Here is a 16,084-nt window from a genome sequence, read left to right as displayed (position 1 = left end):
AATGCTAAGTATTTTGCTAAATAGCACAGAAGATGAAATCCTAGGCTCATTATGGCTGAGGGGCAGACTTCCATCTTGATGTAAGAATAGAGAAAGCTCAATTTTAAATTGGTTTGTCAAAATGAAATATGAGTCATTTCAATAAATGATTCTTATTCCCCATTTTCTATTTTTTTAATTTTCCCTATTGTAACTGAATGTTTGAGATAATTTTGTTGTATTTCTTGTTACAGTGAAATTATGAATTGAAATGAAACAGGGTGCAACATTTCCATTCTCAGGATATCATTTTAACAGCAAAAGCTTCATTGTGATAATTGAACATTTAATAGATCTGATTTTTTTTAAAGTAAAGTCTTTTTGTTGAAATTAGTGAACTTCAAACATTTATCCTTGAAGTGCGAAATTCCTGAATCTGTTTCATTGAAATTAATGAAACATTCTGAATGACCAAATTGTAGAAAACACTCTTTAATGTTTTCCTAAACAGCCAGCAACAACACTTGGTAGAAATGTTGGAAGATTCATATGTCCAACTATGTTGTAGTTGAATATGGCTGGTTATAAATAAAATCCTATGACCTGAAATGCACTTTCTTTGCTCAGGTTCATAATCATAATCTCCACTTTCCTGTTGAAGATTGGTCAATAATGCAGCACAAATAAAAATTCTTATTTTGACAGGCAGTGTTTCTATGCTGCTGCCTGATGAAACTACTCTGATGTACTGCAATACTTTCAGAATTTTACATTATTTGCATATCTAATTTTGCAATATGCCATTTCTACTTGAATATCCTACAAATCAGTAATAACTTCTGCACAATGACAAGCTTCTGTTAAAATGGAAACAGTTGCAAATAAGGACAGGGAGTATTGTTGCTAGATCAGGAGGCAGAAGTTTAGAAAATGGTAAAAGGTTTCTTGAAAGAGCTACGTTTAGAGTCCCATGGTATAGTTGCACATCTAAACGTCAATTACATAAATTTCAGAACCTTGATAGAATATCCTTTAGAAAATTGTCATTTGTAATCAGAAATGGATGTTCTTTGTTGTCAGATTTGGCTGCAAGAAACCTATGCTACTGATATTCATGATACCATAGTGTATAGATCACATTTGAAAATAGCGACCACTCGAAAATTCTCAGAAAGGATTAGTAGCCAGCAATTTTCCCTCATGTAAAATTATCTTTGGTTGTCGATTTCATGCCATTGTATAGGACTAATGTCTAGTGTTAGATGTGAAATGGAATATTACTTTAGTAAGATTTTAGCAACTGTTTCCTTGTTTATATAGTTTTCATCTTTTTATGAAGTAGTAATTGGATTTAGCAGGACATTAAATCAGAGAACACAGCCACACTGCTATTTATTTGTTGATGATCTTGTGCTTGACGGTTGATTTTTCCTCAAATTCTGGAAATTTTGGAAGCTAAAACATATGCAGGAATCAGGTACAATTCAATGCAGAAGAAAAAATATTTCTTCTAATATGATGGCCGTTATCTTTAATTTATGCCTCTCCTGCATCCAGAGTGCATAGGATGGGAATCACCATTTTTAGTACGAATGCATGGAATGCATTGCCAATAGTGGTGGTGGAAGCAGAGTCATTAGGGACATTTAAGCAACTGCTGGGCATTCACGTGGACAGCAGTGAATTAACGGGTGCGTAGGTTAGGTTATTTTATTTTAGTTAGAAATCACACAACACCAGGTTATAGTCTAACAAGTTTAATTGGAAGCACACTAGCTTTCAGAGCGCCGCTCCTTCATCAGGTGGAAAGCTAGTGTGCTTCCAATTAAACTTGTTGGACTATAACCTGGTGTTGTGTGATTTTTAACTTTGTACACCCCAGTCCAACACCGGCATCTCCAAATCATGACTATTTTATTTCAGATTAGGAATAATCTTCGGCACAACATTGTGAGCCGAAGGGCCTGTTCTGTGCTGTACTTTTCTATGTTCTAAACACTTTCACTGCACCTTTTAAGTGCCTAGTAACCTGGAATATTTCACCCTACCAAGAACAGAGTGATAGAATATATTCTCATTACCACCTTAAAACTGAAAGCACATCCTAATTTCAGAAAACGATTCACTTTTAAATTCAGGGCACAAAGATATTTCAATTACAAAATGAACAATTACTAGCTTAGAACTTGGAAAACAACAAATTTCTGCTTTAGTGGTTTCACCATGATTCACATCTTAGCTGTGTGAACTAATGAGGTGTTGAGCTCGATAAGTGGTAGAAATTAGTGGAGAGGTTCTCCAATCAGCACCAGTGTGACATCTGAGATGGCAGCAGTAGTGGAACAGCGATGGCTCCTATAATTGTTTGAGTTGTAGATTAGGAGTTAACCTTAATAAAGCTCACTAAAATCTTATTTGTTTCTGCTTAAATGATTGCCATGCACTTTTGAAGTTTGAATTATAAAGTACAAATACAGCATTAACAGTCCATATAGTTAGATGTTTCTTTTTCTTCCAGATGGCTAGGTAATATGATTTACAATAAATGATCACAGTTAACTTACATATGATTTTGGGCATTACATCTACAATTTTACCCATCCATTAATTTAGCCCTCTACCTAACTACATCTATGACAGAATATACTTCTGTTTCAGGACTACAATATCCAAAGTGTAGTTGTGGCATGATTAAAAACAAGATGGCTCCCATATTCCTTGATGTATTTTTCCTCTCAATGTGTCGATTGCAAAGACGATTCCATGATGTTTTCGCCTTCACAACTTTGGGTATAATTGGCTGCTTCCTGGAGCCTCAGTAGCATTGTCATCTGCAAATAAATATAAAGAAACAAAGCTTTAGGATTGAACTAAAAAGTTCTTTATTTCCTCAGTTCTGCGGAAGGATCACTGGACCTAAAAGGTTAACTGATTTTTCTCCACAGATGCTGCTGGACCTGCTGTGCTTTTCCAGCAAATTTCTGTTTTTGTTTCTGATTTCCAGCATCCACAGCTCTTTCGGTTTTTAATAATTTGGCAGTACCAGCTTGTGTGTTTTACAGGATCACAGAATTGTTACAGCTCAGGAAGAGGGCACTCAGGCCATTGTATGTGTGTGCCAGATATTTTGCACTGTTAGAAATGACATTATAAAGTTTTAACATCCAAACTCACACAAAACACTTTTTCACAGCAACACCACAAAACTTTTTTTTCCACAGAGAAGACCTCAGCTCAGGGGCTCTTCGCAGGAACAAGCTCTACGAGGTACTAGTCTCTGCTAACTGTTCAACACATCCGCCACAAACATCTTGTTGGTTCAAATTTGCATATCTATTTCATTTGGTTGCAGGCAAGTGAATCATGTGGGAGACTGAATTACTTTCCAGTAGCCAGTTTAGAGAGACTGAGATATTTGCTTCAAGCTTTTGGTCTCACTGTTGCTCACCCAGGTACCACAGAGGAAAAAAAAGTAAAAAATTGGAGGGCACAGGTGGTATTCTCATAGGTGCAATGTTCTATGATGTCTGAGTCAGTTTTCCCATATACCTTTAAAAGAAATGCCCATGATATCATCACTGCACCATAGCATGTGTATAAAGAGATGTAGGAGAAAGTGAGGACTGCAAATGCTGGAGATCAGAGCTGAAAATGTGTTGCTGGAAAAGTGCAGCAGGTCAGGCAGCATCCAAGGAGCAGGAGAATCGACATTTCGGGCATGAGCCCTTCTTCAGGAATGAGGAAAGTGTGCCAAGCAGGCTAAGATAAAAGGTAGGGAGGAGGGACTTGGGGAAGGGGCGTTGGAAATGCGATAGGTGGAAGGAGGTTAAGGTGAGGGTGATAAGGTGAGGGTGATAGCCCGGAGAGGTCATGAAGAAGATTGCAGGTTAGGAAGGTGGTGCTGAGTTCGAAGGTTGGGACTGAGACAAGGTGGGGGGAGGGGAAATTAGGAAACTGGAGAAATCTGAGTTCATTCCTTGTGGTTGAAGGGTTCCTAGGCAGAAGATGAGGCGCTCTTCCTCCAGCCGTTGTGTTGCTATGGTCTGGCGATGGAGGAGTCCAAGGACCTGCATGTCCTTGGTGGAGTGGGAGGGGGAGTTGAAGTGTTGAGCCACGGGGTGGTTGGGTTGGTTGGTCCGGGTGTCCCAGAGGTGTTCTCTGAAACGTTCCGCAAGTAGGAAAAGTCCAACCAGACAACAGACAATTCTGACTTGTGGAACGTTTCAGAGAACACCTTTGGGAAACCCAGACCAACCAACCCAACCACCCCGTGGCTCAACACTTCAACTCCCCCTCCCACTGCACCAAGGACATGCAGGTCCTTGAACTCCTCCATCGCCAGACCATAGCAATACGACAGCTGGAGGAAGAGTGCCTCATCTTCTGCCTAGGAACCCTCCAACCACAAGGCATGAACTCAGATTTCTCCAGTTTCCTCATTTCCCCTCCCCCCACCTTGTCTCAGTCCCAACCCTCGATCTCAGCACCACCTTCCTAACCTGCAATCTTCTTCATGACCTCTCCGCCCCCACCCCCACTCCGGCTATCACCCTCACCTTATCACCCTCGCCTTAACCTCCTTCCACCTATCGCATTTCCAACGCCCCTCCCCTAAGTCCCTCCTCCCTACCTTTTATCTTAGCCTGCTTGGCATACTTTCCTCATTCCTGAAGAAGGGCTCATGCACGAAATGTCGATTCTCCTGCTCCTTGGATGCTGCCTGACCTGCTGCGTTTTTCCAGCAACACATTTTCAGCTATAAAGATATGTATTCTATCTTCCCAAAAATCATTCTAAGCGTGACATTAAGCATGTTGTAACTGTTCTCTGTTTAACTGATTAGCAGAATGTCAGCTCAGTTATGTACCTGTGAAGGTAATGTTTGTACGTAACAGTTAGTTTTAATAACTCTTTGTTGGAATCTTAAATACCATGACATCCCCACACTGTTTATTCCTTGAGGAATGGTATATGCAACAAGTTAGAGGAAGTAGCGGTAGTCATCTATAAATGAACATCAATATCTTAGTGGTGGAAGTTTGGAAAATAAATTTAAGTCCAACCAGACAACAGACAATTCTGACACGATAGCTGTACACATCTGTAGATAAGGCATTGACCCTCCCAAAAAATAGAATTAATATCTTTTTTCTGATTAGAATGCAAGTTCTTCCAAAATAAAGTATATTTCTAAGTTTGTCTTAATTAAAAGAAAACAAAACTAAAAAAAGGCTGACGTACATTTTTGAAGTATAATACAAAATAAGTGCATTACAAGCTAGAAGGTGCAGGTAAGAACGTTCTGTTCTTGATAGCTGGTTAATCAGTTACAGTTTATCAAAATAGCAGCTGCAAAGTCTGTGTTCTTAAGAAAGGAGTGTTTGCTCTGCAATGGTACAAAATTAGCTTAAGGTGGCACAGTCCGATATATAAGGCAGAACATAACAGAAACCTTACTATTGACTCGGTATTCAATGACAGCTTTACTGAAATAAAACTATTCAAACAACGCGTAGTTCTATTTTGTAGATCAAGTGATTGATGAGCCCAAAATACAGCTTTAAAAATCATCTTCTTCACTGGCATAAACCAGCTCCAGAAAGAACTCAGGCCATTTTCATTCACTCTCAGAAGGAAAGTGCAAGCTACAGTTGACTCATTTCCACTATCCTACCTAGATGATGGAGTTGTGGTTCTTGACAATGACATAGACCTTGAAAGGTTTCTGCAGGATCTTTGTCCTGAAGGTGTATTCACTCGTCTCTGTTGGTGCATGATTGGTTTGTCTATTTCATCTTCATGTTAATTTCACATTCTAGCTATTGGTCAGAGGTAGAAAGGCCTGTATGAACTTGATAAGGACATGCGTTAGTACGAGAACATGCTCAGTCCTGTTACTCCTGGGCTTGAAGACTGTAAAACCCATTGTTAGTGCCTCTGGAGGTCACCTGGCAACCAGGAATCCAATTTCAACAGAAGTTAATCAAGAACAGAAGCAGCAACAAATGGCACAAAGAATATGAAGCAGGAATTCCCTTTCCCACTGGCATCAAATCATTAGAAACATAAAGAGAGATTAAGGCTAGACAAAGAAGTATTTACATGGAATGAAGCTTGTGGCTAACACTGGTTTAAGAAATTCCATCTCCCAAAGGTACTTGTTTCTAGAGAAGGTGTGCTTGACTTCTTCACTTGCCTTTGTTCACCATCTCCACCTGCTGCTGAGGGTCTCAGCACAACTGCTTGATCTCCTCTGTTCAGTGCTCTCCCTCACCATCACCAGCTGTTGCTGGAAGTTCTGTAACACTCGGATGAGGAATGTTTACAGATTCACTTCAAATTATCAAGGGCTTTGACACAGCTATTTGATTTGAAGTCCACAAAGAGTTTGATTAAAACTGTTACTATGAGTGACGATGTTTAAACCCTGCGGCAGCTTAAAGATACACAGCTGTCCAATCAGCTCTCCATGGAAGTTGAGCGTATATTAGTGAATAAAATAATCATCCATTGAGTAACATCAAGCTTCATATCATCAAGGAGCACAATTAATCAGACTCAGGATGTTCCCTTAGATAATTTAAAACTTACAATTTAGTGACCAGCACCAAATGAAGAGGCAACTTAAAGTTCAGGCAAGAAACGAAATAGTTTTGAGATTAAATCTAAGTTTTCAACACTATCATACATTAAGGTTATAACGAAGTGAAATTCTTATGTGAAATTAATACTATATCTCCTGTGTCTTCTAATAAGTAATTAATTTCTGGTATCAATATTTGGTTGACAAAAACATGTTTATTGTCCATGACAACTTACGTTTACCAGTAATACACAAAAATATTAAATTATCTATGTTAAAAAAATGTTGCTCTGTATATTATTCCATAAGAAATGGGCACAGGAGTCGGCCATTTAGCCCTTTTCACCTGCTCCATCATTTAATAGGTTCATGGCTGATCGAAATTCCTCATGCTCACTTTCCTGCCTTTTCCCTGTAACCCTTGATTTCCTGACTGATCAAGGATCTATCTCAGCCTTAAATCTAGAAAAGTACTGTGCCCTCTCAGTTAATGAGTTCCAAAGACACTCAAACCCTCAGAGAAATAATTCCTCCTCATTTAGTCATAAATTGGCAATCCTTTATTCTGAGACTGTGCCCTCTGGTCCTGGACTGTCCCATGAAGGGATCCATCGTCTCAACCTTTAACCTGTCAAACCCTGTATGAATCCTATATGATGTGAGTACCCTTCCCCTTATTAAATTAGATTGAATTATATTTCAAGTAAAATAAGTATGCACATTTCTAACTCATGTAACTCTGCAACATTAGATGAGAATTTCCTATTCAGTGCATTGTGATCAGTTGATGCTACATTTGATTTTTATTACAGTATGTATGAGATGAAAGATGAAGACATTTTTTCAACGAATTTGGTAATTAAACAGTTTTCAGCTTTAACTAATAACATAATTAATTCCAAGTTAATGTTGCTGGCTTCTGCAAGCCACTAACTTGATATATCATAAAGATGCGAGTCTTCATCAACATTCAGTGCATGTGCTATAGAAAGGTGAAATTCATTTTAACTTGTCTGAAAATATGAGATAAGTCTGCCAAAAGTTCAGAAATGAGAAATTTAAAGATACTTATGTTATTTAAACATTGGTTCGATGTGGAGTTCAAGTCATGTGGTGCTTTGCTGAAATGACAAATAATTGCTGAGTTTGGATAAAGGGGATAGATCTGATTTTCACCTCAATATTGCTCTAACTGAGTTATCAGACTGTGAAGTTGGAGCACACATAATTCCTCTGAATGAATGATCCGCATGTCCCTTACATCAAAAGTTACAAACCAATGTGAATGGAATACTTCCACAACAATTGGTCTTCAGTGAAGAGGGTTTTAGTTTTCTCTTAAATTCAGTGTGCATGCTCAGAGATGAAAGATCATTATATTTTTTAAGGAGTAGCTAATAAGTTATGTCATTTGTTAGACATAACTATACTTGAGGTCAGGGACACATTATGCAGGATCGGTGCTCTGGAGATGAAAGAATATATGAATAAAGTACAGAAAAAAAACAGAGATTGTCCATCCTAGAATAGAATTTGTATAATTCAAAGATGGAATAGAATTGCAGGGTTGATTGAATGACTCACTGGTTCCTAACTCAGTGAAGCAAACTGAACTTCTTTTGTTCTTCCACACAATTGCCTCTTTTTTTGCATTTGTCACATGTATTTCCTCTTTCTTCTCTAAAGTACAGTTAATATTTTTCTCTTCCCTCATTCTATATCCTTGTGCTGCTTCATCACTCTCAGTTGACCAATGCTTGGCTGAAGCAACCATTCCTTCTGTTATATCTTGGAGAGTGAACATTGGTAAGCTACTTCCTCAGGAGATCATCATAGCAAAGACTGATAGACAATTAAAAGAGCCCAAATGCTCTCAAACATCTTACCGTATATACTTGTGAGAGAGTAGTATTTCTGAGACTAAATTTTTAGAAGAAACTTAAAAATGAGACATACACGAGTGCTGATTTTGAGAGGGTGAAATCCACCTCTCTATTGTCTCACCACCTTGCAAATGCTTGCAGAGTTGCTAGGTCAGAGACTCTTCCTGCCAACACTGCCACCAAAAATGAACACAGAAGGAGCCACATTGTAATTTTATTATTTGGCACAGACACAGAGAACTGAACTGCTGCCTTCAAATGCAGAGGCTCTCATCAGCTCATGTTTAACTTCAGTGACAAGTGATGGTAACTAGAGTGTGACTGAACTTTTTGGTCAAAAATCAGGGTTTAACATATAGACAAGATGAGTGAATGAATTTTTTAGGCAAAATGTATAAGGAGACATGTTCAACTTAGCACAATAGAAATGAATGTAATATAGCAAAGATTTTGCACATTACCTTTTCTGAAAATAGTGTTAAAATGGTGATTGAAGTTGCACTCTATGTGGACTTCAAACTAATTTAACACAAGCAAAAAAAACAGAAAATGCTGGGAAAACTCAGCAGGTCTGACAGCATCTGTGGAGAGATAGCAGGCTTAACATTTCCAATGACCCTTCTTCAGAACTGTTTTGGACCTTTATGATGATATTCCACAACTCAAAGAACATCAAGAGATTTCCCACCAAGCATTCCTTTTCAAGGCAATGACAATTTTTGTTAATATCACAAAAATAATAGACAGTGTTATTTCAACATTTGAGGCTCATGTCTACTTTTACTCTGTAGCTAGTGAAGCTCTGAATTTCACAGCCACTGAAAGATGATAGCCATGATGTGGAGTTGCCGGTGTTGGGCTGGGGTGGACAAAGTTAAAAATCACACAACACCAGGTTGTAGTCCAATTTGGAAGCACTAGTTTTTAGAGTGCTGCTCCTTCATCAGGTAGCAGCACCCCAAAAACTTGTACTTCCAAACCTGTTTAGACTATAACTTGGAATTGTGTGAACTTTAACAGAATGAAGAGGCATAGCTGCAACACTTACAAGTGGGTCTGATTCAAGTGAAGTCGGTGCTGTCTCTTTGATCTTTCTTTTGTCTGATGGAGGACCTGGAACCTGGGATCCCGTACTTGGTGGAGGCAAATGGAAGATCTTGGAGCGATCTTGTGAAGCAGTTGACCAAGGTAGAGTATCCTGCACCCACTTAGCGGGATCTTCCCACACTGCCTTTCGTCCATATGTCTAAGACAAAAATGGAAAGATTAGAGACAATCAAAAGGTCATCAAGTTTATTGCAAAACTACTTTCTATCAGACATATCAAAAATGAATTTCTAAAGTTAATTGTGAATTTCAATGTAAATGGATGCACGATACTGACATGTATTGTTTTTTTTCTCTTAAATGTCAATTTAAATGTTTGCTGATGATTATACATGTTCCCTTTCTTCAAACTTCAGACAATTGTAAACTTCAAGAAATTTTAACTTCAAAAGGCTAGTGAAATCTCATTGACCCAAGTATTTGACTGCTCTAATTCTCAATACAAATATTATTAGTAAGATGTCTCTAGATAACTTCCTCGAGGTTGAAGTACTCACGTAGACAATACTTTTGAGGAGAGAGACTTAGCGTGACACTGCAGTTACATTGTAATCAGTTTTAATTTCTTTTCTTAAACTTGTGAATAATCAACACTAAATGTCAAGAATCAAACTGATACTTAGAAAAGATGGGGTAGAGAATTACATTAGGAATGCAAGAGATAAGGGGGGAATGATGCTTGTCCTTCTCCCATCTAAGGACAAAAGTCAGTGGTGGTCTACGAGTTATTAGAATCACCACAGAAGAAGTTCAATGAATCCCATCCTGAAAAGAAGGAAGCCAGGAGTTCTGAGCAATTGCCCACTCTGGGAAGTGTGTACTGTATATAAATAGGAAGGGAGGTGAACACTAGCTTAAAAGCTCAATTAACCATGAATTATTCATTTACATATTGTGACTAGGCTGTTGATTTTGGTGCCTTCGCATTCTATTCTCAGGATGAGCTCAGGGGGTTGGATGGATGAGGGCTGATGGGCTCATCATTTAAAATATTTTGTGAATCCCCCGTCAAAAGCACACTCTATGAGACATAAAATCCAGTACAAGGATGTCCTCAGATTTTATTATCTCTGGGTCTCGACAAAGAAGGGGAACAAGTTTGTTTTCTTTTATTTGAACATTGGCGCTAAGATATGGTCCTGACACAAACGGGGACAGATGAAAGGAATTAGGTTAGAATATGGAAAACTGCTTTTTAAATTAGGAGCAGCTTTGAAAATCCAGCAGACCAAAATGTCAGACGATTCCATCCAAACCCTGAAGAATTCAATTTCAAGTTTTATTAAATCAAAGTAGATTTTGATGAAATTGGATTTTGTTTTTGTTGGTAATAGCAATCGGAATATAGTAACTGACAAAGTTCTTCATTATGACGTTAAATTTTCAAAAGCCTCAGTTTTCTGTACAACATAACACTTTTCACCCGGGGTCCAGGAATCACCACCTCCATATAAATCTCACACAGCTCCTGCATTTGGAAGCAGGATTCACACTGAATTGGCACTGGTTGTAATCAGAATTTTAATTTGCATTTGAACCTCAGCCTTTGACATGTTAAATTTCCCTTTCTTTTAAACATTCCCAGACAGGTTACTAGATGATAAGATGCAATGCTGAATGTTTTATTGCATTAGAGTTCCTGTCTGTCAGACCAGAAGATAGTGAAGTCAACCGTAGTCCCAGAGGAGCATAGGGTTGCTTGCAAAAAAGCGAGATGGCCACAAAGCCTCAGGTGAGGGCAAGGTTGAAAAGGCAGGACCATCATGCCAACCTTGGCCAATGTGGAAGTTGAACCTGCACTGTTAGTGTCAGTCTGTACCATAAACTAACCATCCAGCCAACTATTCTCAATTAATGTAGATATTTAATCAAATACATATAATCACCTTGATGCCATCATTAACTCCTTCCTGAAGATAGGGGAGAATGGAATAATTCCATAAGTCAATAAACCATTCCCTGAACTCGGCCACATTGACTGGAGAGGACAGGAAAAAACAAGGACCTACAAAGGAATAGATAAAAATAGTCATATCCATATCCTAAAATGGCTACATGTCTCAGACTTTTATTATTTTAGAAGTTAATAAGATGAAGGAGAGGGTATACATTCAAATATTTGGTGAAGTAGACAAATGATGGCTGACTAACTACCAGCTCTACATGACACTGCCAATCACACTGAGTATGTGGACCAGAAATCAAAGTGAGGAAGAAAGGTGGAGTAATAAAGAGTAATAAACCCTGACCACAAGGGAAACAGATGAATGGGAACACCTCCATATCTACGCTCCCCTCCAAGTCACATGAGAACTTCAGACATATGGATCCCTGTTCCTTTGTTGCCTGGAACTCCTAATGACATAAGTTTTTTTTGGGGGGTGAAGGGGGGAAGAGCATGGGGAGAGGCACCTTTATCAAATGGGCTGTAGGGGGTGTCAGAGTGCTTACCATGCTCTGGAAACTAGGAACAGTCAGTAGATGTCAGTTTGGCACCAAATTCCACTTCACAAAGAAGGAAAAAAGCAAGAATCAGGCCCAAGTATTCTTCCTCCCCCACACAACTATCAATGGAAATCTCTGTACATTGATGTTGATCACCTGAAATTTCCATGACTGGGATCCTCAGTGACAGTAGCTCTCTGACACCCCAACAGCCCATTTGCTGAAGGTATCTTCCCCCACCCCATCCCTCCTCACCCAAAGAAAACTTCTCTAATTCCAGGCAACAATGGAACAGGGATACACATGTCTGAGGTTCTCCGCCTCTACTTTCCAGCAACTGACTCAACACGAACATCTACTTCAAACCCACCGACTCCCACACATACCTGGACTACACCATCTTCCCACTCACCCTCCTGCAAAAATGATGTCTCTTGCTCCCAATCTCTCCTCCTCTGCCTCCGCCGTATCTGCTCCCAGGAGGAACAATTCCACTCCAGAACATCCCAGGTGGCCTCCTAATTCAAGGACCACAATTTCCCCTCCCATATGGTCAACAATGCCCTCCAGTGCATCTCCTCCACTTCCAGCACCCCTGTCTTTAAACCCCACCCCTCCAACTGCAACAAGGTAGAACCCCTTGGTCCCCACCTTCTACACGCCCCCCAATCTCTGGACACAACGCATCATCCTTTGCCACTTCTGCCACCTACATTCAGACCCCACCAGAGATATATTTTCCTCCCCACCCCATCTGCATTCCACAGAGACCATTCCCTCCGTGACTCCCCGTTAGGTCCACGCCTCCCACCAACTTACGGCACCTTTCCTTGCTGCTGCGGGTGGTGCAAAACCTGCTCCGACACCCACCCCCCCATCTCCTTCCAAACCCCCAAAGAATCCTTGCATGTCCAGCAGAGATTTTCCTGCACATCCAAACACCTCACCTACTGTGCAAAAGTGAGGACTGCAGATGCTGGAAACCAGAGTTTAGATCAGAGTGGTGCTGGAAGAGTACAGCAGGTCAGGCAGCATCCGAGGAGCAGGAACATTGACGTTTCGGGCAAAAGCCCTTCATCAGGAATCTGCTCTTCAGATGCTGCCTGACCTGCTGTGCTTTTCTTGCACCTCATCTACTGTGTCTGTTGCTCTTGATGTGGTCTCCTCTACATTGGGGAGGCAGGATGCCTACTTGCAGAACATTTCAGAGAACATCTCTGGGACACACTCGCCAAACAACCCCACCGTCCTGTGGCCAACCACTTGAACTCCCCCTCCCACTCCACCAAGGACATGCAAGTCCTGGGTCTCCTCCACTATCAAATCCTAGTCACTTGGTGCATGGAGGAAGAATGCTTCATCTTCCGCCTTGGGATCTTCCAACCACACGGCATCAATGGCGAATGCACCAGTTTCCTCAAATTCCCTTTCCCCCACCTCATCCCAGATTGAACCCTCCAACTCAGCACTATTCTCTTGAACTGTCCCACCTGTCCATCTTCCTTCCCGTCTATCTGTGTCACCCTCTGCTCTGACCTATCACCTTCACCTCCCACCTGTATCTACCGATCACCTTCTCAGTTACCTACCCCCAGCCCCACTCCCCACTCCTATTTATCTGTCAGCCCCCCTGCCCCCCCCCCCCCCCCCCCCCCCCATGAAGGGCTTATCCATGAAACGTTGATTCTCCTGCTCCTCGGGTGCTGCCTGACCAGCTGTGCTTTTCCAGCATGACACTCAACTCTGATCTCCAGCATCTGCAGTCCTCACTTCCTTCAAATCGCTCGGATCAAAAGCAGATCAATTGCATCAAGGCATAGATCGATTCTGATTAAACGGTGGAGTAAGCTTAAGAAGATGAATGGCCTACTGATAGTCGTTAGCTCCCCTCAAGACTGGCTTATATATATAACCCTACTCTATTCAGAAACGCTGAAATCCCAAAGTCAAAAACAATGTGGGCTGAACATCAACTAGGAAGGGTTGGGAGCTCTTGATCATAATGGCACTCAGTGTGTTATGGAGGGAAGGGAGAGGTTGCTGAGAGCCATCACCACTGCACTTGTGGTCAACTCCATGGCATCCCTCGACTCTCAACCCTGGACCTCCCCACAACAACCCATATCTCCACAAATCAACACTGGGTTTTTTTTTCTGGTCAGCAGCCACTGCCTCCTATGAGTGGCTGTTGAGTGCCGGATCTGTCAGTCAGCTTCTGTTTAGGAGGATTTTCACCCACAAGGACCTGATTCTAGACAAAGGCTCCCAACTTTCGTGGAACTGCCCAATTGGCATAAGGTCTGATGTACCCTCTTCAAAGGTTTAGTGTGCGTTTCTCACTGGCTTTGTAGTTGATAGTCAAGAGCACACACTAACTGAAGCTTTTGCCCAAGACATTAGCAAATTGAGAGAAAATGTCAGTGCTGTTTATTAATTCAAACATTTTTCATAGACCCAGCTAGATTTCACAAGAAGTGTTCAAAGTAAGACGGACTATGACTAAAACACATGAACTTTAAAATATTAAGATTTAGATGCCTTTTCAGCAAATTAACAGACAATAGTTAAAGAATCAGCCACTGATGGTCATCAAGTGATCTTTAATGCCAAAGCATGAGCACTTACCAATAAGGAAGTCAGATGTACTATACATTTCCAGAAATGTATGGAGATGGTACCATAACTTTGGCACCCAGTTAAGAATATTGAGCATTTCATTGTTGTTTGCATTTGCAACATTTTCTGATTCAATCAGTTTCCGTTGTAAATAGCGACTTAGAAATCCGTTGGCAGGCTCTGCATTGTTTGAAAATGGCACCAGCCTAGAGATCAAAATTAGGCGTTGTTATTTAATATTTTCTATTTGCAGATAAAGAAAGTACTATGGGAAAAAAAAATTGTTTTGATACAAGCTCAGGAGAATAATACCACAATTATTCATATTCATAATAGGAAGAGAAATACTCCCTACTCATCAAATACAATTCATCAACTGATTTTCTGCAATTATTGTTGTTCAACTGAAGAACATGTAATTAGTTCAATGGAGCCCAACTGTCTCATTGTATTGTAAAGAAAATGTTGGGACTTCAATCTGTTAATTGTCCAGTTTGCCTTTTCTTTAACTTTCATAAAACAATTCTTCGCAGAATTTAATTTTAAGTAAAAAAACTCCAAATATTATGTATGCTACAAATCAAAGTGTAATACAATTTAAGGAGGTTTTGACTTGACTTCCAAAACATACAGCCCTTAATTCCTTGGGAGTTGCTGGTGCAAACACAGCAGAACTGAACTTCCAATTAATCCAAGACAGAAATCTGCACCAAACCTCAAGGGATGAGGTTGCTTGCATAGTCAGCTCAGATACACCACAAGCTGCTATGAGATCTACCAGCCAAGAATACTACAGCAGCACAGTGTTACTTCAAAAGTATAGTGAGCTCCTGAATAAAACTGACCCCTTTTTATCAACCTCTCATTTGGACAATTGCATAATGTTCAGCACTACTCACAACTCTTCAGACACTGAAACCATCTATGTAAAATGCAACAAGATCTGGACAATATCCAGATTTGAGCTTCCAATTGGCAAATAACTTTGATGACACATAAAGATAGGCAATGACAACCTGCAATAAGAGACAATCTAACCACCATCCCTTGAAAATCAATGGCATTACCATCACTGAATCCCCCACTAACAACATCTTTGGCATTACTATTGACAAGAAACTCAAATGGATTCACCACATAAACATAGTGGCTGCAAAAGCAGGTCAGAGGCTATGAATACTGTGGCAAATAACTCACCTCCTAACTCCCCAAAGCCTGTTCACCATCTATAGGGCACTGTGTGAACTACCTACAGGATGCACTACAGAAATTCATTGAAGATCCTCAGACAGCACTTTCCAAACCCACAACCACTTCCTTCTCAAAGGACAAGGAGAGTAGATACATGGGAACACCACCACCTGCATGTTCCCCTCCAAGCCACTCACTATTCTGACTTGAAAACATACAACCATTCCTTCAGCATCGCGGAGTTTAAATCTGGGAATTCCCTCTCTAATGGCATTGTGGG

The 16,084-nt window shown here is 40.2% G+C and overlaps 1 protein-coding gene across 4 annotated transcripts in view; it reads right to left on the bottom strand.

Moving 5' to 3' along the window:
* Positions 1 to 1,901: 1,901 nt before the first annotated feature.
* nav1b (neuron navigator 1b) overlaps positions 1,902 to 16,084 on the bottom strand; it is a 638,783-nt gene continuing 624,600 nt past the window's right edge. For all 4 annotated transcript variants that reach the window (XM_043716841.1, XM_043716842.1, XM_043716844.1 and 1 more), the window contains 4 exons: positions 14,623 to 14,819; positions 11,439 to 11,557; positions 9,494 to 9,691; positions 1,902 to 2,810 (listed from right to left, as the gene is read on the bottom strand). In XM_043716841.1, the coding sequence (XP_043572776.1) occupies positions 2,715 to 2,810; positions 9,494 to 9,691; positions 11,439 to 11,557; positions 14,623 to 14,819 (610 nt within the window). In that variant the 3' untranslated portion in view covers positions 1,902 to 2,714. The remainder of the gene's footprint in view (positions 2,811 to 9,493; positions 9,692 to 11,438; positions 11,558 to 14,622; positions 14,820 to 16,084) is intronic.

This window comes from Chiloscyllium plagiosum, chromosome 26 (assembly GCF_004010195.1).
Source record: "Chiloscyllium plagiosum isolate BGI_BamShark_2017 chromosome 26, ASM401019v2, whole genome shotgun sequence".
NCBI lineage: Eukaryota > Metazoa > Chordata > Chondrichthyes > Orectolobiformes > Hemiscylliidae > Chiloscyllium > Chiloscyllium plagiosum.
This window is presented reverse-complemented; position numbering and strand designations above follow the sequence as displayed.